Source organism: Phacochoerus africanus, chromosome 6 (assembly GCF_016906955.1).
Source record: "Phacochoerus africanus isolate WHEZ1 chromosome 6, ROS_Pafr_v1, whole genome shotgun sequence".
NCBI classification, from domain to species: Eukaryota; Metazoa; Chordata; class Mammalia; order Artiodactyla; family Suidae; genus Phacochoerus; species Phacochoerus africanus.
This window is the reverse complement of record NC_062549.1, coordinates 100,967,812-100,991,988: the sequence shown is the minus strand read 5'-3', so window position 1 is coordinate 100,991,988 and position 24,177 is coordinate 100,967,812. Positions and strand designations below refer to the sequence as shown.

Sequence of the window (24,177 nt, the reverse complement as noted above, 5' to 3'; positions counted from 1 at the left end):
ATGTGGCCCCACGTGTGACCAGAATTCTTCGTCTCCCACCTCCTCCTGTCCTGGAGGGATGGCTGCAGGGGCTCACCTGCCACAGGAGCATCTTGGTGAAATCCGGAACCTTAGCCAGCACCTGGAGGAGTCCACCATTTTTAATGACCGCCTGAGGGAGCAGCTGCAACACAGGCTCAGCTCCACTGCCCCCTGAACAGGAAGGAGAGGCCCAGGGCTTCCCACTCCTGGTCACAATGAGGGGGCTTCTGAAGGCCACCCTTAGGCTGAGCTTCACAGATGGCAGAGCACTGAGGTCTGCTTTCCTCCACCTGCTCCTAACACACAGACAGTCAGCAAGGCGGGAGGGGAAAGGACCATTCTCCTCCTTTGTAGACACATCTGAGCTGAGAGGTAACTCTCCTCAGGCCAGAACCAGCCAGGCCTGGTCCCCAGAATCCTCTGACTTCCCCTCCCACCGTAATCTGCTCACAGGCTGCCTGCTGACCTCTCTGTGCCCTTGTCCTGTGCTTGGCAAGGGGCAGAGCCAGGTCTGCAGGGGCCTCCCCCAGCCTCTCCCCTGCCCCTGCTGGCTTCCTCCCCTCCCTCTCCCCCAGGCTGCTGACCCTTGCAGGCATCCCTCCCACCTGCCCGGGTCCTGCCCACAGCACAGCAGCAGCTACTTAGGGGAAAGGGCCTCCGGAGCAGCGGCAGCCAGGGCAGGAGATCAGGCAGGCAAAGAGCCCCCTGAGAGGAGGCACAGCCAAGCCAGGCACTTGGCCCCTCAGGCTCCAGGCCCAGGCCTCGAGGCCTCGAGGCCTCGGGGTTTTCTGCTGGCTGGGACAGGATCTTTGAGGTGCAGAATGGGCAGCAGCATTGAGCCTCTCTCACCCACCTGTGTAACCTGCCTTCTTGCATGTTCTGGGTCAGGATCCCCCTCGACCTTCTCCAGTCCGGGCCTGCAGTCCACACCTCAGCTCTACAATGAGGACAGAGTCCTGAGGGAAGAAAACCAGAGCCTTCGGGCTCAGCTGGGTCACGTTTCCAGAGGTGAGTGTCAATAGCTGCCAAGAGTGTTCAGTGTCGGGCCCCTTCTTGCCTGGCCACGCCAGTCACCCTCTGGGGAAGCAAAGAGACAAGGTGGAGAGGACAGCGCTTCCCAGATCCACCACCCAAACTCCCAGAGCTCTTCTCAGCCTCCAAAGGACGCCTTCCCGACACGTCCCAACCACGGGCCCTCAGGCTCCTAGGCTCCAGGGACAAGGAGCTCTAGGAAATCCACCCCTTCTGGGCAAACCTCCCCACACATACTCAGTTATTAGCTAGCCACCTGGCCAACACTTAGTGTCTGTTCTACCTGCCCACGACCCACAGCTCCTCTGGAACCAGGCAAGGAAGGGGCCTGAGGGCCCAGACACCCTCTCCGGGTTCTCCAGGATCCGCTGTAGCTCTGTGTGTCCCTCCTCGAGCTGGTCTGCTCTCCCCATGTCTCCTCTCCACCGCCTACTCATACACTCAGGCTCCTGTTAGGTCACTGATTCTCATGACTGTGTCTGGAGGTGATACAAATATGTCCTGGCAGACTGACCTCTTTAAATCTTACTATTTATTGGGCATCAGTGTATAGACATCATTTTCAGTGTTGCCTGGTGGGCAGCTGACCTTAGTGTTAATTGACTTAATGAAACCAATATATTTTTGATTAGAACTTATTTTTATTTACAAATATTTGTTCAATAGCCAGAAGACATAAAGAATAGTGGCTAAGAGGATTACGCCTAGAATGAAAGAATGCTTGTGGGAAAGGATAAAGTTATCAAGACATATCTCTAAATTAGCTCCCTCTGGAGTTGTCACTGTGGCTTAGTGGTAATGAACCCAATTAGTGTCCATGAGGCCACATGTTCAATCCCTGGCCTCGCTCAGTTGGTTAAGGATCCCACGTTGCCATGAGCTGTGGTATTTGTCACAGACGCAGTTTGGATCCTGTGTGGCTGTGGCCGTGGCCAGCAGCTGCAGCTCTGATTTGACTCCTAGCCTGGGAACCTCAATATGCTGCAGGTGTGGCTCTAAAAAGCAAAAAAAAAAAAATTTTTTTTAATTTAATGGCATATGACTTATAGAGGCACATGGAAATTCCCAGGCTAGGGGTCTAAAAGGAGCTGTAGCTGCCTGCCTACGCCAGAGCCACAGAAAGCCAGATCCGAGCTGTGTCTGTGACCTACACCACAGCTCAGGGCAACACTGGATCTTTAACCCACTGAGCGAGGCCAGGGGTAGAACCTGCAACCTCATGGTTCCTAGTCGGAATTGCTTCTGCTGCATCACAATGGGAACTCCTAAAAAGAAATTGAGTAAAATAAAAAATAAGTAAATTTTTTTTTAGTAATAAGTAAAAAAATGTCAGAGGAAAGGTCACTGCTCGGGAAAATAACAGAAGCCATACAGACAAGGGAAAAGGCAGAACTACTAAACTACCACTGTATGCATGGCAAGACCAGCACAGTCCTCACAGCTGAGATTACAGTAAGATTTAAAAAGGTCAATCTGCCAGGCCCAGGTGATGCCACCCCAGACAACTGACAGCACCAGAGCTTTCTTTTCAGAGTTCTTATTAATAGTCCTTGAGAATCATGAAGATCAGAAAGATGTTCCAAGACAACAGGTACCCCTGATTTTCAATATGATAAAAATGATATATACTAGTACTGCTGATGTTGGTCTTTGGCAAAACTCAAGAATGGAGTATTTCATAGAGGGTGTGTGAGCACTCAGAAGATAGCATTAGAAACCAGAATGTTTTCTCTAAATGCAAGACAGGCTCTATTAAATCAGAGGATTGGGAGTCCCCTTGTAGCTCAGTGGTCAACTGCTGTGTCCTGCACTTCAGGGCAACAGGAGATCCTGAAAGAGGGAAGGTGAGGCATAAAAAACACACAAGACTCTTTTGCATTTTAAAAGGGGGGGGACCAAGAGGCACTCTATTCCACAGAACAAAGGCCCCAGGCTTTAGCCCACAAGACTTTTATTAGGGAAAGTGACCTGTTTAGATTAGTGAGCAAGAATAGGCATAGGGAGTGGCGAAGCCATCTCTTAGATTTAGGGAGACTACTAGCAATAAAAGTCACAGGCCTATACATCCAGGATGTAGTGCAGCTGCCTAAAGAACAACATAGTTAACATATAAGCCCCTTATTTTATTTTGACAGGAGACCCTGTTTTGTACTTTAGAACGCTGGGTCGGCAGACATGCTTATCTGGCTTTTGCCACCACGAGCATTCCTTGGCTTATCGTGCTTTTGCACATTCCAAGTTTGCTTTCTGCAGAGTTCTGCAGTTCAGTGGTCTCCAACAGTTAACGAACACAACTAGTATCCATGAGGACTCGGGTTTGATTCTTGGCCTCGCTCAGTGGGTTGAGGATCCCGTGTTGTCGTGAGCTGTGCTGTAGGTCACAGATGCAGCTTGGATCTGGCATTGCTGTGGCATAGGCTGGCAGCTACAGCTCTGACTTGACTCCTAGCCTGGGAACCTCCATATGCTGTGGGTGTGGCCATGAAAAGACCAAAAAAAAAAAATCAGGGTCAAAAGCATTGCCAAGAAAGAGGTTCCCCATTCATTGGCTTTTGTAGGTAAAGTGAGCAGACACTTGCTTTGCCTCCCCCGGAAGCTACAGCATAAGCTCGTCTTAGTTCACTTTATCAGGATGGCTGTGTTGGGGCTCATCTTCCTTCTGAACTTTGCCCTACAGCATAAATACTCCTGTGTTTTGCTCAGCAGAGCACTCCCAGGAAACAGAATGCCTGAGGGAGGCTCTGTTGACCTCTCAATCCCGGCTTCAAGAACTGGAAATGGAGCTGGAGCACCAGAAGGTGGAGCAGCAGCAGCTTTTGGAAGACTTGAAGGAGAAGCAGGAGGAGATCTTGCATTTCCAGGAGGAACGACTGTCTCTCCAGGAGAAAGACTCCAGGTTAGAGGGAGCCCATTGATAGGGAAGGCAGCCTTGTTCTCAGATTTAGGAGAAGGGATTTTTTTTTTTTTTTTTTTTTTGCTGTTCCATTTTAGGGCCATACCTGCTGGCAAAGGGAAGTTCCCAGGCTAGGGGTTGAATTGGAGCTGCAGCTGCCAGCCTATACCACAGCCACAGCAACATGGGAACCAAGCCATGTCTGCAACCTACACCACAGCTCATGGCAACACCAGGTCCTTAACCCACTGAGCAAGGCCAGGGATCAAACCGGCATCCTCATGGATACTAGTCAGGCTTATTACTGCTGAGCCACAACAGGAACTCCCAAGAAAGGATATTGGCAAGACAATTAAGAGTCCTTTTTGAAAACCTCAATATCCCCTCTGCTATTCTAGATTTATATGTGACTGGGCAGAAGGAAGGACTTCTCTGAGAATGCCTTTTCTACTCCAAAGCTGAGAGAGTAAAACCCTGTAGAGAGGGCCTCAGCATACCGCATTGTGGACAGAATACGTTCTTGTGCTTCCCGTTAGTTTTAGGATATTAGTCTTATCATAACCTAGGGAGCTTACATACCAGCTGTGAGGCTAGTCCCTAGCAGAAACCCTACAACTGCTTGTCAACAGGAAAAGAGCACTGTAGAGGCAGTAAGAATATCAGGTGGTGTGTCCTAAGTATAGTAGCTAATGGCATAGCTCCAAGCAAAATTACTTGACCTCACCAAGCCTCTGGTGCCACATCTGCAAAACAAAAGCGATGGTCTCCACGACCCCTGAGTTTACACCTAGGTCTGAGATTCTGTGATGCAAAAGTTGGCTCACAGCCTCTCGCCCTGGTGTGGCCCCACCAGCTCTGCAGGCTTGCTTCTCTCCTGACAGGCTGCAGCATAAGCTGGCCCTCTTGCAGCAACAGTGTGAAGAGAAACACCAGCTCTTCCAGTCCCTCCAGTCAGAGCTACAGATCTACGAGGCACTTTATGGAAATTCCAAGAAGGGGCTGAAAGGTATGTTTTTCCTCCTCCCCGCACACTGTGAGCTTCCTGCTCTTGCTAAGGATCCTGGTAAAGTCGTTACCTTGGGATCTGTGGAGATGCTGGAAACCTACAGAGTTCTGTCTCAGTCACTGGAGATCTCAATAAGAAGACAGGGGAGCTCACACACAAAGCACAGGGCTTGGTGACATGAGCAAGATCTGCTTAGACAGCCTTAAACATTGGCCATGAGAGTCAGATTTCACCTACCTGGATGAAAGTCCAGATTATGCAATAATTTTTTTTTTTCACAAAAAAGTGCAAAGAATGGTCCTGGTCATGTCATCATCTAAAAACATACCGAATGTCATGAATTCTCCACCCACACAGCCAGTATTTCAGGCAACCTGCTCCCATCATGACTGTTCCCCAGTGATTAAAAAAATATTAAATCATAGAAACAACAGTATAGAACCCACATATCCAGCCTGGATTTAAATTTTAAACCCTTTTGTTGAAGACGTTTGCTCCCTCTAGTACTTGAGAATCTTGTGATCCTTCCTCATTCTTCTTCCAGTGGGGAAAGGCATTCTAAGCATTGTTAAGCCAGGCAGGCTGGAGCAGAGGACTAACGTCAGTGTGATGAAATTTAGCAAAGATTAAAAACAAAACAAATACCCTGACTGTGGTTTAAAAAATCAGTGTAGATATACCGGATGGGGAGACCTGGCTCTGTAGCCCCTCATGGGCTTGAGGATGGGAGAATGAGGTAGAAACGCATGTACACAAGGAAGCTGTAGGCCAAGACTGCTAGAAAAGCTAACTTAACCTGAGACCACTGCAGTATAGCTGTGCTGTCCGTATGGAGAGACCACGGTAGAAATATTGTTAGACTGTGGGACACCATCTTATAAAAGGGACATTGACAAACAAGGGACATAATAAAGACAGGGACCACAATGTTGAGGGAACAGAAATCTCAAACTGGTTGAAGAAACTGAAAAAATATAGGCTTGGAAAAGATCATAAGAATATAAGAACTGCGGGGCATAGTCTTTAAGGCATTAGCCTGCTGCGGCACCCTTTGCCTGGAAAAGTAATAAAGCTATCTTTTTCTCCTTAAAAAAAAAAAAAAAAAAAAAAGAAGGAATATAAGAACTGGCTTCAACGGTCAGGTGGAGAAGAGCTGATGTGTTTTGTATCCCTTCCCTCCCAAAGGCTGAACAAGGGCCAAAGGATGAAGGGCAATGGAATCAGGATCTGCATAAGGAAGGCTTTCCTTCCCTCCCGAGCCTTCTGGTGATGGAACAGCTGATTTGTGAAGGAGTCAGTCTTCCTGAAATAGAAAAGGATGATTTGTCTAGGATCCTACTGAAGCAGTTCTTGCTTTGGATGTGATGTTGACTCCCTGAACATTTCAACTCTTAAGTTTTTTATACATATATTTAACAGTTCTTAAGTGATATGGTTTATTAAGTTTTACTATTCAGCCAAATTCAATATTCATAAAATGTGATTGAGTTTTATCATTTTTTTTTTACTTTTCCAGGGCCACTCCTATGGTATATGAGGTTCCCAGGCTAGGGGTCGAATCGGAGCTGTAGCCACTGGCGGACACCAGAGCCATAGCAACGCAGTTTCCGAGCCACGTCTGCAACCTACACCCCAGCTCACGGCAATGTCAGATCGTTAACCCACGGAGCAAGGCAAGGGATCGAACCCGCAACCTCATGGTTCCTAGTCAGATTCGTTAACCACTGTGCCATGACGGGAACTCCATGAGTTTTAAAATTTTCTGATGAGAAGGTGAACGTCAAGTTCTAACTTGAAGGATTAAAGCAGCACAGCAGGCTGTAGAATAGCTCACATACAAAGTTGTGGAAGTAGTGGTTCTGGGGGAGACCAGCCTGCCTAGAGGAGGGCTTTGTATCAGAGGGCGTGAGAAGTCAGGTTAGTGGAAAGAAGAGCTGCCATATGTAGAAGGCCTCCACAGTAGGATGACAGTTTACATTCTGTATAGTAGGCAATAGAAAAGAGTGTGTCTATTCCAAGTAAAACATGTGTATGATGGACACAATTTTAAGATGGTAAGACAGGTTGCACATACTGGAGTTGGAAGATATTACAATCAGGGAAACTTACTGAATAGGTGTAGTGATACTCTTCTGGGCATCAAGTGATGAGTTTCTAATATAAGATGCAATCAGAAGTTAAAGGGGAATGGGGAATGGATAGATGAAAGAAGTTTTAACTAATGAGCAAAACTTTGTTAGGCATTCTCTTGGTGGCCAAGCAGTTAAGGATTCGGCACTGCCACTGCTGTGGCTCCGGTAAAGTCCCTGGTCGGGAATTTCTGCATGCACAGATGCAGCCAAACAACAGCAACATTGTGAGAATTTGGATTTCTAGAAAAAGTGAGATGGAGGAGCATCATGGAACTTTGGGGCTAGTCTCTAGAAACTAACTTTATCCTGAACTACCCTCCCCTTTCATGTCTTTCTCCCTTTTAGTAGGTCTTTTTGGATTCATCTCAAAGTTCCCACCATTACAGCGCCATAATCCCTTATCCTTAACTCCATAATCCACTAAGAACTCAAATCTTTTTACGCTCATTGGGTGACAAAACCGAACTGAGACAATACAGCATTCATAGTCTTCGTTTATCCCATTTAGTGGGAATATTCACATAGTTCATTGCAGCAGTACTAATGTGTCTGGTTAAGGCTTGTGGCCCAGATGCGCTTGGGTACATGTTTAATATGGCATATGCATCCTCTTGCCATACTAAAAAACAAAACAAGTTCTACCTTTTAAAATACATTTGGCTTAAAAAAATACATTTGGTGTCAGAGTTTTTAGATGAGAAACTGTGGTTTTGTAGAATATTTCTTAGATCTTTTCTTCCCCAGTATATAGAAACGGACCATGGCTCATGACTGGAGATAAAAAAACAAGATGCTGAGAAGTCAGACTAGTCATGACCTCTGGTCTTTGGTACCCCACTCCCATTCTTACCTGCTGCCTAAAGAGCTGATGGCGTCTTCCTCCTCCCCTCTTTGATCCCTGAGTGTGGAGGTCATCATATCTCCTCCTCCCTCAGCCTCGGCCCTTCTTGAGTTCAGTTCTGACCTCCTGTCTTGGAAGACCCTGCTCTCTAGCCTGCAGGACTAGGATTAACAAGGAGATGGAATACCAGGTTTGACTTCATTTGCCAATCACATGCCTCCCTGATACACAAGGGTCATCTGAGCCTCAGGGAAAGGTCCAGACTGGAGTGTGTGCTACCTCAGTGTATGCCAGGCCCTGCCCAGGAGAGAGACATCTCTGTCACAGGTGTGTTGCTTGGGACCCTGAGATTACAGTGGGGTCCCTGGCAGAAAGGAATGACATGAGAGTGTTATGACAAATGCCTGGAAATACCGGGATCAATGCAAACAGACCCTTTCTCTCTCCTTTCAGCTTACACCTGGGATGCCTGTCACCAAGTCACTTTAAGCAGTGACTTGAGCCACCTGGTGGCAGAGATCCGAGCTTTGAGAGGCCAGCTGGAGCAGAGCATTCAGGGGAACAACTGCCTGCGACTGCAGCTTGAACAGCAGTTGGATGGTGGCTCCAGGAAAGCCAGCCTCAGCCCCTCCTCCGTCAACCAGAACTTCCCTGCCAACACTGACTCTGGAAGCAAGCAGCCGCTCTTCCAAGGTAGGAAGGAAAAGGGAATCAGGAAGCCCTCAGCCAGTGGGGAGGTCCCCAGGATGTCTGTCATGGAAGGGACAGTCTTGCTTCTTCCACACTGCTTAAGGTCAGGGTGAAATCAGAGATGCCTCAGAACAGTGCCTTGAGTAAGAGCACAGGATTTAGGGGCAGATCTGGCTCCAGATTCTGAGTTTGCTACTTGGGCAAAGTGTTTGATCTCCTCAGGTATTTAAGCCTTAGTTCCCTCATCTAAATGATGAAGACAGTAATAATATATACTGTGCATAGTTGTATATAATGTGGAACATTAAATAATTTACAGGTGCCTGACACAGTAAAAATATAAGAAAGGGAATGTGTATATACATATGACTGGGTCATAGCAGGAATTGGCACAATATTGTAAATCGAGTATATTTAATTTTTAAAAAAGTGCTCAACAATTAACAGCTGCATATTTTAATGGCTATTCCTTTAAAAAAAAATTTTATTTTTATTTTATATTGAAGTATACTTGATTTGAAATGTATTAGTTTTAGGTGTACAGCAAAGTGAATCAGTTATACATATACACATGTCCACTCCTTTTCAGATTATTTTCCCATATTGGTTATTACAGAATATTGAGTAGACTTCCTTGTGCTATACAGTATGTCCTTGTTGATTATCTATTTTATATACAGTAGTGTGTATATGTTAATCCCAAACTCCTAGTTTATCCCTCCTCCACCTGTCCCCTTTTGTAACCATAAGTTTTCCATTTTGTAAATATGCTCATTTGTATAATTTTTTTAGATTCCACATATGGGATATCATATGGTATTTATCTTTCTCTGCCTGACTTCATTTAGTATCATAAACTTAGGTCTATCCATATTGCTGCAAATGGCATTATTTCATTCTTTTTTATGGCTGAGTAATATTCCAGTGTACCTTAGAGGATACACTACATCTTCGTTATCCATTTCTCTGTCAATGGACATTTAGGTTGCTTCCATATTTTGGCTATGGTAAATAGTGCTACAGTGAACGTTGGGATGCATGTATCTTTTCAAATTATGGCTTTCTCCCGATATTTGCCCAGGAGTGAGATTGCTGTATCCTATGGTAGTTCAATTTTTAGTTTTTTAAGAAGTCTCTACACTGTTCTCCATAGTGGCTGTGCCAGTTTACATTCCCACCAACAGTGTAGGAGGTTCCCTATTCTCCACCCCTTCTCCAGCATTCATTGTTTGTAGACTTTCGATGATGGCCATTCTGGCTGGTGTGAGGTGGTACCCCACTGTAGTCTTCATTTGAAATTCTCTAATAATTAGCGAGGTTGAGCATTTTTTCATGTGCATTTGGCCATCTGTACGTCTTCTTTGGAGAAATGTCTGTTTAGCTCTTATGCCCATTTTTTGCTATTCACCTTTCTAAAATAAATTTTATTGGAGTATAGTTGACTTACAGAGTTGCATTAGTTTCAGGTGTACAGCAAAGTCAATCAGTTATACATTTACATATATCCATTCCTTTTCAGTTCTTTTCCCATATAGGAATACTCAGTACTCCAAGTATTGTGTAGATTTCTCTATGCTACACAGTAAGTAGCTCAGTACTTATCTATTTTATATACAGTAGTATGTATATGTCAATCCCAACCCCCTAATTTATCACTCCCCCCCCCGAATTTGCCCTTTGGTAACCATACATTTAGTTTCAAAATCTTTGAGCCTGTTTCTAAGTCCTTTTGTATTATTATTTTTATTAGATTCCACATGTTAGTGATCTTATATGATACCTGTCTTTCTCTGACTTAGTATGGGAATGTCTAGGTCCATACATATTGCTACAAAAGGCATTATTTGATGCTTTTTATGACTAAGTAACATTCCATTGTATATATGTACCATAACTTCTTTATCTAATCCTTTCTTAAAGGACATTTAGGATGCTTCCAAATCTTGGCTGTTGTAAACAGGGCTGTGATGAACACTGGGTTGCATGTATCCTTTCGAATTATGGTTTTCTCTGGATATGTGCCCAGGAATGCGATTTCTGGGTCATATGAGAGTTCTATATTACTTTTTTAAGGAACTTCCACACTATCCTCCATAGTGGTTGTAGCAGCTTATATTCACAGCAACAGTGTAGGAGTGTTCCCTATTCTCCACACCTTCTCTAGCATTTATTGTCTGTAGACTTTTTGATGATGGCCATTCTGACTGGTGTGAGGTAATACCTCAGTGTAGTTTTGATTTGCAATTCTCCGATAATTAGTGATGTTGAGAATCTTTTCATGTATTTTTTTGGCCACTGTCTGTCTTCTTTGGAAAAATGTCTGTTAAGATCTTCTGGTCAATTTTTAATTGGGTTGTTTGGGGTTTTTTTTTTTTTGCATAAAGCTGTATGAGATGTTTGTATATTTAAGAGATTAATCCCTTATTGGTCACTTCATTTGCAAATATTTTCTCCCATTCTGTGGGTTGTCTTTTTGTTTTGTTTAGAGTTTGCTGTGCAAAAGATTTCAAGTTCGATTAGGTCCCATTTGTTTATTTTTTGTTTTTATCTTTATTACTCTAGGAAGTAGACCAAAAAAGATACTGCTGAGGTTATGTCAAAGAGTACTCTGGCTATGTTTTCCTCTAGTTTTATAGTATCCAGTCTTATTTTTAGGTCTTTAATCCATTTTGAATTTATTTTTGTGTATGATGTTAGAGAGTGTTCAGATTTCGTTCTTCTACATGTAGCTGTCTAGTTGTCTCTCGGCACCACTTACTGAAGAGACTGTCTTTTCTCCCTTATATATTCTTGCCTCCTTTGTCATAGACTAATTAACCATAGGTGCCTGGGTTTAGTTCTTGTCTTTCTATGCTGTTCTACTGATCTATATTTCGGTTTTTGTGCCAATACCATACTGTTTTGATGACTCTAGTTTTGTAGTGAAGCATGAAGTCTGTGAGCCTGATTCCTCCAGCTGTTTTTCTTTCTCAAGATCGCTTTGGCTATTTGAGGTCTTCGTGTTTCCATAAAAATTTTTAAAATATTTGTTCTATTTCTGTGAAAAATGCCATTAGTAGTTTGATAGGAATTGCACTGAATCTATAAATTGCCTTGGGTAGTATGGTCATTTTGATAATGTTGATTCTTCCAGTCCAAGAACACGGTATATCTTTCCACCTGTTTGTGTCACTGCTTTCCAACATCAGTGTCTTACAGTTTTCAGAGTACAGATCTGTTGCCTCGTTATGCAATTTTACTCCTAGGTTTTTGATACCCTTTGATGTGATGGTAAGTGGGACTGTTTCCCTAACTCCTCTCTCTGATCTTTTGTTGGTAGTGTATAGAAATGCAAGAGATTTCTTTTTGTTACCAAAAAAAAGAAATACAAGAGGTTTATGTATATTAATTTTGAATCCTGAAATTTTATCAAATTCATCGATATGCTCTAGTAGTTTTCTAGTAGTATCTTTAGTATTTTCTATGGATAGTATCATGTCGTCTGCAAACAATGACAGTTTTACGTCTTCTTTTCCATTTGGATTCCTTTTATTTCTTTTTCTTCTCTGACTGCTGTGGTATAATGTGTCTTTTAAGGCCTGTGTTTCCTTACGATTTTCTGTCTAGCTGATTTTTCCATTGGTGTAAGCGGAGAGTTAATCGTCCACTATTATCGTGTTAATCGTCCACTGTCAATTTCTCCTTTTACAGGTGTTAGCATTTGCCTTATATATTGAAGTGCTCCTGTGTTGGGTGCAATATTTATAATTGTTGGAGTTCCTGTCATGGCACAGAGGAGACGAATCCGACTAGGAAGCATGAGGTTGCAGGTTTGATCCCTGGCCCCACTCAGTGGGTTAAGGATCCGGCGTTGCCATGAGCCATGGTGTAGGTCACAGACACAGCTCGGATCTGGCATTGCTGTGGCTCTGGTGTAGGCTGGCAGCAACAGCTCTGATTAGACCCCTAGGCTGGGAACTTCCGTATGCCACAGGTGTGGTCCTAAAAAAGACCAATATATATATATATATATATATATATATTTACCATTGTTACACTTCTTCTTGGATTGATCCTTTGATCATTGTATTGTCATATGTAGCAACCTTCTTTGCTTTTTTGTAACCATCTTTATTCTAAAGTCTATTTGTCTAATGAGAGTATTGCTACTCCAGATTTCTTTTTTCTTTTTTTTTAGGGCTGTACCCACAGCATATGGACATTCCCAGTCTAGGGTTCAAATCGGAACTGCAGCTACCAGCCTACACCACAGCAACAGCAACGAGGGATCTGAGCATGTCTGTGACCTATACCACAGTTCACAGCAACACTGGATCCTTAACCCACTGAGTGAGGCCAGGGATCAAATCAACATCCTCATGGATATACTAGTCAGGTTCATTACTGCTGAGCCATGATGGGAACTCCCCAGATTTCTTTTGATTTCCATGTGCATGAATTACCTTTTTCTACCCCTTCACTTTCAGTCTGTATGTGTCCTTAGATCTAAGGGGGTCTGTTTTAGACAGCATCTACATAGTTCTTGTTTTTGCATCCATTCAACCAATCTGTATCTTCTGGTTGGAGCATTTAATCAATTTATATTTAAGGGAATTAAAGATATCTATATTTTTCTTGCCACTTTTTAAATTGCTTTGGGTTTGTTTCACAGGCCTTTTTTCTTTTGTTCCTCTTGTTTTCTTCTCTTCTTCAATAACTATTTTCAGTGTTGTGTTTGGATTGCTTTTCCTTTTGTGCATGTGTGTGCATCTAGTATAGATTGTGGTTTGTAGTTACTACATGGTTTTGATATAGCAGTCTCCCTTCTCTGTCTCTCTCTCTCTCTATGTATGTGTATGTGTGTGTGTGTGTGTGTGTGTATACATATTACACGATTGTTTTAAATTACTTGTCCCTCAATTTCAAATGCATTTTCAATATCCTACATTTGTACTCTCCTCTTTTGATGATTTCCAGTTTGATATCATATTTGTGTGTAGATGATTTCCTACCTTCACTATGTGTTTGCCTTTTACGAGTGAGCTTTCTCATTTATCATATTCTAGTTTCTACTCATGGCCTTTTCTTTTCCCCCTACAGGAGTTCCTTTAGCATTTGTTGTAAAGCTAGTTTGGTGGTGCTGAAACCTCTTAGCTTTTGCTTGTCTGTAAAACTTTTTTTTTGGCTGTGCCTGTGGCATCTGGAAGTTCCTGGGCCAGGGATCACACCCACGCCACAGCAGTGACATGAGCTACAGCAGTGGCAATGCCAGATGCTTAACCAATAGGCCACCAGCGTCCTCCTGTAAAGCTTTTGATTTCACTATTGAATATGAATGAGAGCCTTGCTGGGTAGAGTTCATGGCTGTAGCTTTTCCCCTTTCGTCACTTGATAAACATATCATGCCACTCATTTCTGGCCTGCAGAGTTTCTGCTTAAAAATCAGCTTATAGATAACTTATGGGGATTCCTTTGCATGGTATTCACTGCTTTTCCTGTGTTGCTTTTATTTTTATTGGAGTATAATTGATGTACAATGTTGTGTTAATTTCTGCTCTACAGCAAAGTGATTCAGTTATACATAGATATACACACTCTTGTTGATTTTAATATTTTCTTTTGTCTTTAAGTTTTGTCAGTTTGATTAATATCTGTCTCAGCAATGTTCCTCCCTGGGTTTATCCCATATTTTAAGACTCTGTGTGCTTCCTGGACTTGTGGTTCCTTTCCGTTGTTAGCGAAGTTTTCTATTATCTCTTCAAATATAGTCTACAGCCCTTTCTCTCTTCTCCTTCTGTGACCCCTATGGTGTGAATGTTCTGCACTGAAACATGTACCAAAGTTCTCTTAGATTGTTCTTATTTCTTTTCATGCTTTTTCTTTTCTTCATTCTGCTCCATGGCAGTGATTTGCACCAATCTGTCTTCAGCCTCACTTTTTAGTTTTTAGGCCTCATTTATTCGGTTATTGATTTTTCATTTCAGTTAGTGTATTTGCACCTCTCTGTTCTTTAAATCTTCTAGTTCTTTGTTAAATATTTCATGCATCTTCTTGGTCTCTGCCTCCTTTGTCTTTCTGAGGTCTTTGATCATGATTACTCTGAATTCTCTTTCAGGCAGACTGCCCACTTCCACTTCAATTAGTGGTTTTCCTGGGGGGTATCTTGTTCCTTCTGCTGGAATGTATTTCTCTACCATTTTATTGTTTCTAACTTTCTGCATTTGTGGTCTCCATTCTGCAGGCTGCAGGACTGTAATTCTCCTTCTTGTGTCTGTCTCATGGTGGGTGAGGTTGGTCTAAGGGCTTGTGCAGGTAGTCTAGTGGGAGGACTTTTGCCTACCCACCAGTAGGGGGAACTGGATCTTTTCCCTCTGATGGCCAGAGCTGTGTCAAGTGGTGTGTTTAGAGTCAGCTATGGGCTCAAGATAACTTTAGGCAGCTGTCTGCAGGGTGGGTCTGTGTTCCCACCCTGTTGGCTTTTGGTCCTCAGAGGTCCCAAAACTGAAGTCTGTAGGCTATTGGGTGGGACCAGGTCTTGGTGCTACATGATGACCCCTGGGAGAACTCACACTGATGAACATTTCCTGGTGCCTCTGCCACCAGTATCCTGCCCCCACAGTGAGCCACAGCCACCCCCCAACTCCCCAGGAGACACACCAAGACCAGCAGGTAGGTCCTGCCCAAGCTCCTGTGGAGTCATAGTTGTGCCCTGGTTCCCAGTGCACATAAAACTTGTGTGTGTCCTCCAAGAGTGGAGTTTCTGTTTGCCTCAGTCCTGTGGTGCTCCCACACTCAAGCCCCACCGGCCTTCAAAGCCAAGTCCTCTGGTAGCTCTTCTTCCCAATGCCAGACCCCAAGGCTGGGCAGTCTGGTGTGGAGCTCAGACCTCTCACTACTGTGGGAGAATCTCTGCAATATAATTATTTGCCAGTTTGTGGTTCACCCACATGGTATGAGATTTGATATTGTGAAATTGCCCCTCCTACTGACTCTTTGTGGCTTCTTTTTTGGCTTTGGATGTAGGATATCTTTCTTTGTACGTTCCAGGCTTTTTTGTTGACAGGTGTTCAGCAGTTAGTTGTGATTTGGTGTTTTTTTGAGAGGAGGCAAGCTCAAGTTCTTTGACTCTGTCATCTTCTCTCCTCTCCCTAATGTCTATGCCTTATGTATGCAGGGTGCTTTAAAATTCACCACATTTTCAAGTGCTTTTTCAAATAATTTCATCAGAGGTAGGACAGGTTTTATTGCCTCTGTATTTCACATGAGAAAACTTCAGCATTGAGACAATTAAAAGACATTTTAAGTTTCCTGGAGTTAGAGGCCAACCCAGAATTCAAAGCAGAAGTTTTGATTTCCAGTCTCTGTTCCTTCCACCTCACTATGCTCTGTCTCAGTACTGCTCATCTTTCCTCTAACCAGGCTTTCCCTTCTGACTGCCTCCCCATGACACCAGCCAGGACTCAGCCCCATTGGCCCAGTCACTCCTCCTTCTCCTCCAGCATAGAGACCTGAGCTGGAAAGCAGGCTCTAAGCCACATTTTCTTGACCAGGATTATTTCAGTCTCCTGGTGGGATTTTCCAATTCCTCCCTGGAGGTTTGCTGCCTGGTCTCCAGTAGGGCATCTCAAACTTACCAGGGCTTCTATCTCCTATTCTTCTCATACTACTCTATATTTCACTCATCAAAATGGAGATTAGAGTGCTGAGTTTAATCACACATAAACCCATTCATTCTTTGATGAAATATTTTAATATATATATACTGTATATATCTAGGTATATTTCTATTTAGTTATAAAGCATGGTAAAAGACATACCACATACAAAATTATATTCAAATCTGGGGCTAGAAAAACATACCTAATCATTTTTCAAACTGGAAGTCACTTTCTCATGGAACACCCTTCAATTATAGGAACATCTTACTTTGGCAAAATAAGTGATTTATTTGCCATTGGTTTTGACTGTGGGTACATGGATGATGATTAGGTAAGAAGAGCGTCATGTTACCTTAGATTTCCAATGGTAAAGCCTAAGCTGTGCATGCGTTTGGGGAGCAGCATTTTCCAGGGTCCCTAAAGTTGTGATTATCTTTACTTGCTAGATTCAGTTGCCTCCCCTCCAGTTCGGGATGTGGGCATGAATTCTCCAGCTCTGGTCTTCCCCAGCTCTTCTTCTGCTCCTCCTGGCTCAGAGACCACAACCTTCAATAGGACAAATGGTAAACAGGGCAACTACAGGGCTCAGGGTCTAGTGATGGAAAGTTATTGATGCAACTAATAGTTGGTTCTCTATATGTACATTATCTGAACTTAGAGAGTTTTTTCTGCATGTCCCAAGGCCTTTAGCCCTACTTATTGCACCTTCTGTGGCTGCCTTTTTTTGTCATTTTTCTTTCTCCTATGGTTTTCCTATTATTGCTCTGGTACTGCCTCATTGCACTATAATCTCTGCCTTCTTAAGAGTGCTCTCTATCCAACTTAATTTCCTTGTCTGTGTCTCCTCAACCCCCAAATTTAAAAGTTTTTATTAATAATATCTGCCCTGAATATTTTATTGGTCGATAAGGATAAAAGCTGCCTCCTGGCAATCTATCATCATGAGGTGATATAAGAAAGATTATAGAATATAAAACCCAGAGTATCTATGGACTTCACACTTGTGCTTTCCAAGACTGTTAAGATTTCTTGTTTCTGGCCTCTCTCACTACTTGATGTCCTTTTTGGATTGAACTGAGAATATGCTTATGAATAACAGTGGATTCTGTTGTGTTGTGGTATTATTCCTCAGAGCTGGGTTTGGATGCTTCTCCAGTGATGAAGAACCCTCACCCTCCCAAGCTGGAAGGTGATGCTACTGACGGCTGCTTTGCCAATAAGCATGGCCGCCATGTCATTGGACACATTGATGACTACAGTGCCCTAAGACAGCAGATTGAGGAGAGCAGTCTGCTGGTCAAGAAGATAGCATCTCTCATGAGATCAACCTGCAACTTTCCTGGCCTTGAAGCTCCAGGCCCAGAGGTAATCATATCATAGCTCTCAGGTGCACCTTTTTCCTCAGGGCCTTTCTCCTTCTGATTTTAGCTCCTTCTCCTGCTATTTCTTTTCATGCTCCAGACCTCCAAGCCAGCTCCAATCTTCCATTTACACACAGCTATGCCTTTCATTTTCATCTGCTAAGTTCACTATAAGCTCTGCTCTGTTCTATATGTAGCTGACTTGATATATCCCCCTCAGAACCACAGAAAAGCTTTTACAGCATTGCCATCCTCATTGCCATCCTCATCAGTAGAGCATGTTAAGTGTCAACATACATGTGGTGCTGTACTGAGTACCTTTTATTTGCTTATTATCTACTGAAGCCATGCTTGCACATGACCATCTGTAGGCAGAAAAGAAAAATATGTCAGTTGGCTAGAAATTGAGAATTTGAATCCATATGGGCAGGCGTGGTGTCAGACGTGCTGTGGGAGTGACAGCATGAACCCAGAGTCAGCTGTTATCCCAAGCAGGGAAAGTAACAGGTCCACAGGGGGTGCATAAGTTCTTTGGGGAGTGGAAATACCAGACAAAGGGAGTGGCACCTCAGTCCTACAAACAGTGCAGCTCATTTGATGCATAAGCTGTGATTTAGGGAAGGGCAAGATGGGGCCAGTGCAAAAACTAAGGACCTCAGATTCTAAAGCACAAAGCAGGGCTAGAAGTTAAAGAGTATGGGGGAAGCTGGAATCAAATGAATTCCTGTCATAGGAGGTTCCTGCTGAGATCAGAGTAGCTCAGTTTCTGGGCTAAAAAAAGGATTTCACAGGGTCAAGTAGACCACGTCTGCGCCTCACTCACAAAAGAAGCTGAGGCTTACGCTCAGGAAAACAGAAGTGATTTCTCAGCCCCAGGGATACCCATGGCTACCTCCCCCTTTTCCCAGGAGATGGGCAGCAAAGGTGTCCATGAGCTCCTGAGCAGCACCAACACTCTGCACCAGCGGCTGGAGGAGTCGACCTCCCTCCTCACCATGTTCTGGCGAGCAGCCTTGCCAAGCTCCCAAGGCCCTGCACTGGCTGGCAAAGTGGTAAGAAACCAGCATCGTCTACAGGTCCTGCCCCCAGATATCCTTCTGCCTCCTTGGTCTGCACATCCTGAAGTTTGGGAGCCAAATGGTCAGTTGGGACAGAGGGAGCTGATGGGAGTGTCCCTGGAGGGAGACTTCCCCATGATGGCCGATTTCAGTCTATCTCTGACTATATCTCTTCGCCTCCCACCCACAACCCCTCAAATAGATAATCAAAGAGAAAAAGGAAAAGATATGGAATAGGCAGACATGAGAGCCCTGGTAACCCATAAACCTTTGGTTTCTTCACTTTTCCAAAGTTTAGCTGAGCTGAAGTTCTTGGCCATGTTGAAACATCAATACTTCCTTTCCCATCTCCACCTTACCCCCAGGTCCACATAGTCAGGCAGGATCACAGAATGTCACCAGAAGTCAACCAGCCTCTTTTAGGCCACCCACTGGAATCCCAGAAAAATCACTTAAATCAGCTTCTCTGGGTCAGTCCTAGGGAGAGTCCGCCTCCCCCAGGGGCTTTCATATCTCAGGCTGGCTCTCTGGTTGGTGATCTCAGATACACAGCTTTCAGGATCCCTGCAAAAGGGTGCAAACTCCAGACTAATATCACTGACACCTTAGGGGACCCAACGATGCTAATTTCATAGAAGGGGTTGTTTTGCCATCTTAAGGCTGGCCCAAATATGTACAAACTTGCTGACTCTCTCAGCCAGCTCTGTCTCCCCAGACATAATACTCCTAAAATAGCCAAGTCTTACTTGGGATGCCAAAGTGAGTTAACTATGTCAGCACCAAATCTGAGCTCTTGTTCATAGCCGGGAATGTCCGTGTGGCCTGGAGTCAGATTCTCTGCAACAACAGGAGCGTCGTCTGTGCTAATCTGCACCGGGGCTTCCAGGTCCTCAGTGTTCCCACCTAACGTCCCGTTCAGAGCCATCATCACCTGGAGGGCTTTAATGAGGGGAACCCAGTCCAGAAATAGTTGGAAAAATTGTAAAATCCTGTTTGGGGTTGTAAATACGAGCCACAAGGCACAGGGTGCTTTAGGCCTTCTGACCATTGACAGTCTTTTTCTCCCCAGGGAGAGTCCGTGAAAAGGGAGCTTCTGGAACTGAAAACCAAACTATCCAAACAGGAGAGTCTACTTCAAAGCACGACTGAGCGTCTAAAGACTGCCAACCAGCAGAAGGAGAGCATGGAGCAGTTCATCTTCAGCCAGTGTGGGTAACCCCCAGCCAGGGAATGCGACAGGAAATGGAGGGTGGGCAGATTCCCCACTTGCGCGGTGGATGGACAGTGACCAGAGAGGCTCAGGGACAGGGGAGACTGATGTGACATTCCTGAACCTCCTGTGCCATCAGCAATCAGGGAGGCAGAGGGAGGGCGTGGGGGACAGCAGGAGACCCCGAGCCGAGTGTCCAGAAAGGATGGCCTTTAGAACATATACCCAAGGCAATGCCCTGCTGGTAACTGCTGCCTTTGGGGGCCGTTTTGTTGTTTCAGTGACCAGGACTCATGATGTTTTGAAGAAGGCAAGGACTAACTTGGAGGTAAGGAAACTACTAGACCAGTCAGAGCCATAGAGCTCATCCCAAACCCATCACCAGCTGTCATCAGAGTCTGCAGGTAATCCCTGAACTGCTCTGACCTTCCAGGAGATTACTGGTCCACTAGTGGGAGCACAGGGCCTCAACGAGCATCCCTCTATCTCTGTCCCCATCAGCCTCCCACCCCAATTAACCTTCTCTACCTCGTGGCTCACTCTCACTTTGTCATCATCTTCTCTCTTGATTCCAGTTCTCTCTCCATTGTGCCAAGGACAAATGTGGTTCAGTTGATTGTCAAGGTCAGGGGTCATAGGGTCTGCTTCTGATGAGCTTCCAGTAAAGGGGTCCTGAAGCCGGTCATATGCTCTGGGCTTTCCTATACAAATATAGGGAAAAATAACAGTAAGATGCAGCCTAATTAGTTGACTTCACTGCATACCATTGGGTTAAGAATAGCAATTTGATTTTGACTTATCTTTTTCTTTAAGCAACAACATGAAAGAAGGTCATTGGGCCTGTTGATCTAAAGGAGAATTTGGTAATAAGTAAAAACTGAACCTTAAAGGAAAAGAGTTCATTTATATAGCAGAATCCTCTATGTTTATTTGAAACACTAACACACTGCCTAGCAACCACTTTGAAGAAAAACTTGAGGTGTAGAAATGGCTTAAAAAACAGAAACTAAGTCTTTTACCATGGACTTTAAAGCTTTGCCATAAGCAATTGAGCACATTCCTAGGAATGTTCCTAAATTATAATCTAAGAGAATGGTGACCCTACAGTATGAAAATGGGTTGGGCCATGATTTACCTTTTTTTTTTTTTTCTTGATAATTCCTTTCGTTTTTCTCTGATGAATTCCTTTCTTTCCTGAGCCTCTTTAGAAGAACACTCACAAGATTGCCTCCATAAAGCCTTATTCCTGTCCCAGCAAAGGTAACCCAACTGCCTCTCTTACTGCTGGCTCCCCAGTTTAGAATTCCTCTCTACTTCCCCTAGGCATTGGGAAGGGCCCAAAGCCTGGTTTCTAATTCCAGGCTTGTCACTAACTGGCTGTGTGGCTTTGGCTGGCCCCAGTCTCGGTGATCCTGCTGCCCCTCATCTGTAGGAGGTGGGACTAGACTTAGATGACGCTGACTCGCCCCCCGCCCCTTTTCTCATCAAGTAAATGAAACAAAAACTGAATAGGAGGACCTCCCTGTCCTCTTCTTCCTACAACAGGCTGTTTGTACATGTGCATGTTTCATACCAAGCACTTCTTGTCCTGGGAGATCACAAAAGCCATCCTTAGCTCATCGTCTTAACAGCCTCTCACTGTGCTCCTGGCTCATGTCAGCACTCAGCTCTCTCTCCAGCCTCAGTCAGCCACCAGCAGGGCCTGATAATGGGCTCTTCCTTTGTGTTATTTTGGTCTCCAGGTGAAATCCCTAAAGGCTCTGCCATGCACTCCAGTCCCGTGACCCTTGCCTTTCAGGAGCCATACAAGACTCGAAGCCACTCAAAACAGCAGGAAGGATGGGCCTGCCCGCCTTTTGCACAGCTCCCTGTCTGCTGAGGAGGATCAGGGTCCCCTCCTCTACACCTGATGAAAGAAGTCAGAGATGTAGCCTGGTGGGGCAGGGCGAAAGGCAGAGGGCCTTCCCTGTACTTGTGGCATAACCAGCCGCAGTTGCGGAATAACCTGGCCCACTTGGCCCAGCGCTAAGCAAAACATGCATAGCTTGTAGAGGACCTCGTGACACTGCTTCTGAACACGCCTAAGGCATGGGAACCAGCAACAGCACATTTCTCACCTCAGCACCCATCCTCAGCAGGTCAACTTGGGGGAAGGAGGGCCTGCCTCCTAGGAATGGGACATGAGGTCCCGACACTGGAGCTCCTGGGCAGATCTAAAAGCACAGGACTGAGCAGCAGTGCCCTGCTGGACAGTGTGGCCTGAGCCCTACGACCTAACTGGGGGCCAGCACAGCTGAGTCACAATCAGGCTGGGCATCAGTCTACACTGCAACACCTGAGTTATTTGAATCCATGTGGTGAGAGGTGACTCCGAGATGCCGTCTCATGCTCAGCCTGTACCTCCTGTTTCTATTCCTTCGTGATCTCCAAAAAGTGTTCTGACCTCACTCTGAAGATACTGTCCCATTTTGTCCTCCTACCTTCTCTCTGGAACTGGGGACTGATGGCCACACCAAGCCCACTGAAAGTCTTGTGTAAAGCAAACCAGTGATCATTTTAAGTGATATATCTGAGGGCCCCAATTGTGCTAAAGCATAGTCTGTATCTTTACAGTGCTTTAGAATGTCTGTATGTGTGTATAAATGTATCATACATATTTATATATGTTGCTATAGCAGTATGTGTGTAAGCTAACATAACTGGTGGACAGGGTCAGTGAGAGAAAATGGAAACGTCTTGTTGGTGGCTATTAAAGGAAAATATGTATACAGAAATAAAATTTATTTGCTTAGTTTCCAGTTTCTGCACCAGTCACCACAGTGAGGATGTAAAAACAGAAAAGACAAACTGTCATTAAAAACCTCAAGATCTCTGAATAACCAAAGCAATCTTGATACAGAAAAACGAATCTGAAGGGAATCAGGCTCCCTGACTTCAAACGATATGGTCCCTTCAATTAGCGGTGCTGGGAAAACTAGACAGCTACATGTAAAAGAATGAAATTAGAACACCCTCAAAAACTGTTCACAAAAATTAAACTCAAAATGGATTAAATGCCTAAATATTATACCAGATACTACAAAAGTCCTGGAGAAAAACATAGGTAGAACACTCTTTGACATAAATCTCAACAATATCTTTTTTTTGTCTTCCTCCTAGACAATGAAAATAAAAACAAACAAATGGGACCTAGTTAAACCTAAAAGTCTTGGCACAGCAAAGCAAGCCATTACCAAATTAAAAGACAACCCACAGAATGGGAGAAAATATTTACAAACAACGTGACCAACAGGTGATTAAGCTCCAAAATATATAAACATCTCATACATCTTTATATCAAAAAAACAAGCAACCCAATTAAACATTGGTCAGAAGATCTAAACAGTCATTTCTCCAAAGAAGACAGACAGATGGCCAAAAAGCACATAAAAAGATGCTCAACATCACTAATTATTAGAGAAAGGTAAATCAAAACAATAATGTGGTATCACCTCACACCAGTCAGAATGGCCATCATCAAAAAGTCTACAGGAGTCTCCAATGTGGTTCAGCAGGTTAAAAACCCGACTAGTATCCATTTCAATCTGGTGTTGCAGCAAGCTGTGGCATATGTTGCAGATGTGGCTCAGATCTGGCATTGCTGTAGCTGTAGCACGGGCCAGCAGCTGCAGCTCCAATTCGACCCTTAGCCCAGGAACTTCCATATGCCATAGGGGCAGTCCTAAAAAGAAAAAATCTACAAACAAGAAATGATGGAGTGGGTATAGAGAAGAGGGAACCCTCCTATACTCTGGTGGCAATGTAAGTTGGTATGACCACTGTGGAGAACAGTATGGAGGTTCCTTAAAATAAATATAGAGCTGCCATATGATCTAGCAATCCCATTCCTGGGCATATAGCCAGCAAAAACCATAATTCAAAAAGATACATGCACCCGAATGTTCATTGCAGCACTATTTACAATGGACGCAAACTAAATGTCCATCAACAGAAGACTGGATAAAGAAGATGTGGTACATACACACAGTGGAGTATTAGCCATGAAAAAGAATGACATGATTCTCTTTTTAGCAACAGGGATAGACCTAGAAATTATCATACTAAATGAAGTAAGTCAGACAAAAGACAAATATCACATGAGTTCACTAATACGTAGAACCTAATAGAATTGACACAATAAAATCACAAAACAGAAACAGATTCAGAGATCTCAAAACCAAACTTATGGTTACCAAAGGGGAAACATGGAGCGAGGGATAAATCAGGGTGTTGGGAGTAATATATACACACGACTAT

At 44.1% G+C, this 24,177-nt stretch overlaps 1 protein-coding gene and 1 long non-coding RNA gene across 4 annotated transcripts in view; one reads left to right on the top strand and one right to left on the bottom strand.

Annotated features, from left to right (window-relative positions):
- PDE4DIP (phosphodiesterase 4D interacting protein) overlaps positions 1 to 22,672 on the top strand; it is a 214,513-nt gene extending 191,841 nt beyond the window's left edge. Inside the window, exons 37-48 of one of the 3 annotated variants that reach the window (XM_047784872.1) lie at positions 69 to 189; positions 899 to 1,029; positions 3,760 to 3,949; positions 4,828 to 4,952; positions 8,379 to 8,618; positions 16,699 to 16,815; positions 17,385 to 17,617; positions 18,522 to 18,665; positions 19,741 to 19,879; positions 20,163 to 20,209; positions 21,090 to 21,141; positions 21,624 to 22,672. In XM_047784872.1, the coding sequence (XP_047640828.1) occupies positions 69 to 189; positions 899 to 1,029; positions 3,760 to 3,949; positions 4,828 to 4,952; positions 8,379 to 8,618; positions 16,699 to 16,815; positions 17,385 to 17,617; positions 18,522 to 18,665; positions 19,741 to 19,879; positions 20,163 to 20,209; positions 21,090 to 21,141; positions 21,624 to 21,760 (1,676 nt within the window). In that variant the 3' untranslated portion in view covers positions 21,761 to 22,672. The remainder of the gene's footprint in view (positions 1 to 68; positions 190 to 898; positions 1,030 to 3,759; positions 3,950 to 4,827; positions 4,953 to 8,378; positions 8,619 to 16,698; positions 16,816 to 17,384; positions 17,618 to 18,521; positions 18,666 to 19,740; positions 19,880 to 20,162; positions 20,210 to 21,089; positions 21,142 to 21,623) is intronic. The other 2 variants (XM_047784871.1, XM_047784870.1) reach the window with 2 other exon arrangements.
- LOC125129772 (uncharacterized) lies at positions 76 to 1,514 on the bottom strand. The gene is made up of 2 exons (XR_007135540.1): positions 875 to 1,514; positions 76 to 317 (listed from the first exon to the last, which is right to left on the bottom strand). It is a non-coding gene; the product is annotated as an uncharacterized LOC125129772 (long non-coding RNA).
- Positions 22,673 to 24,177: the final 1,505 nt, after the last annotated feature.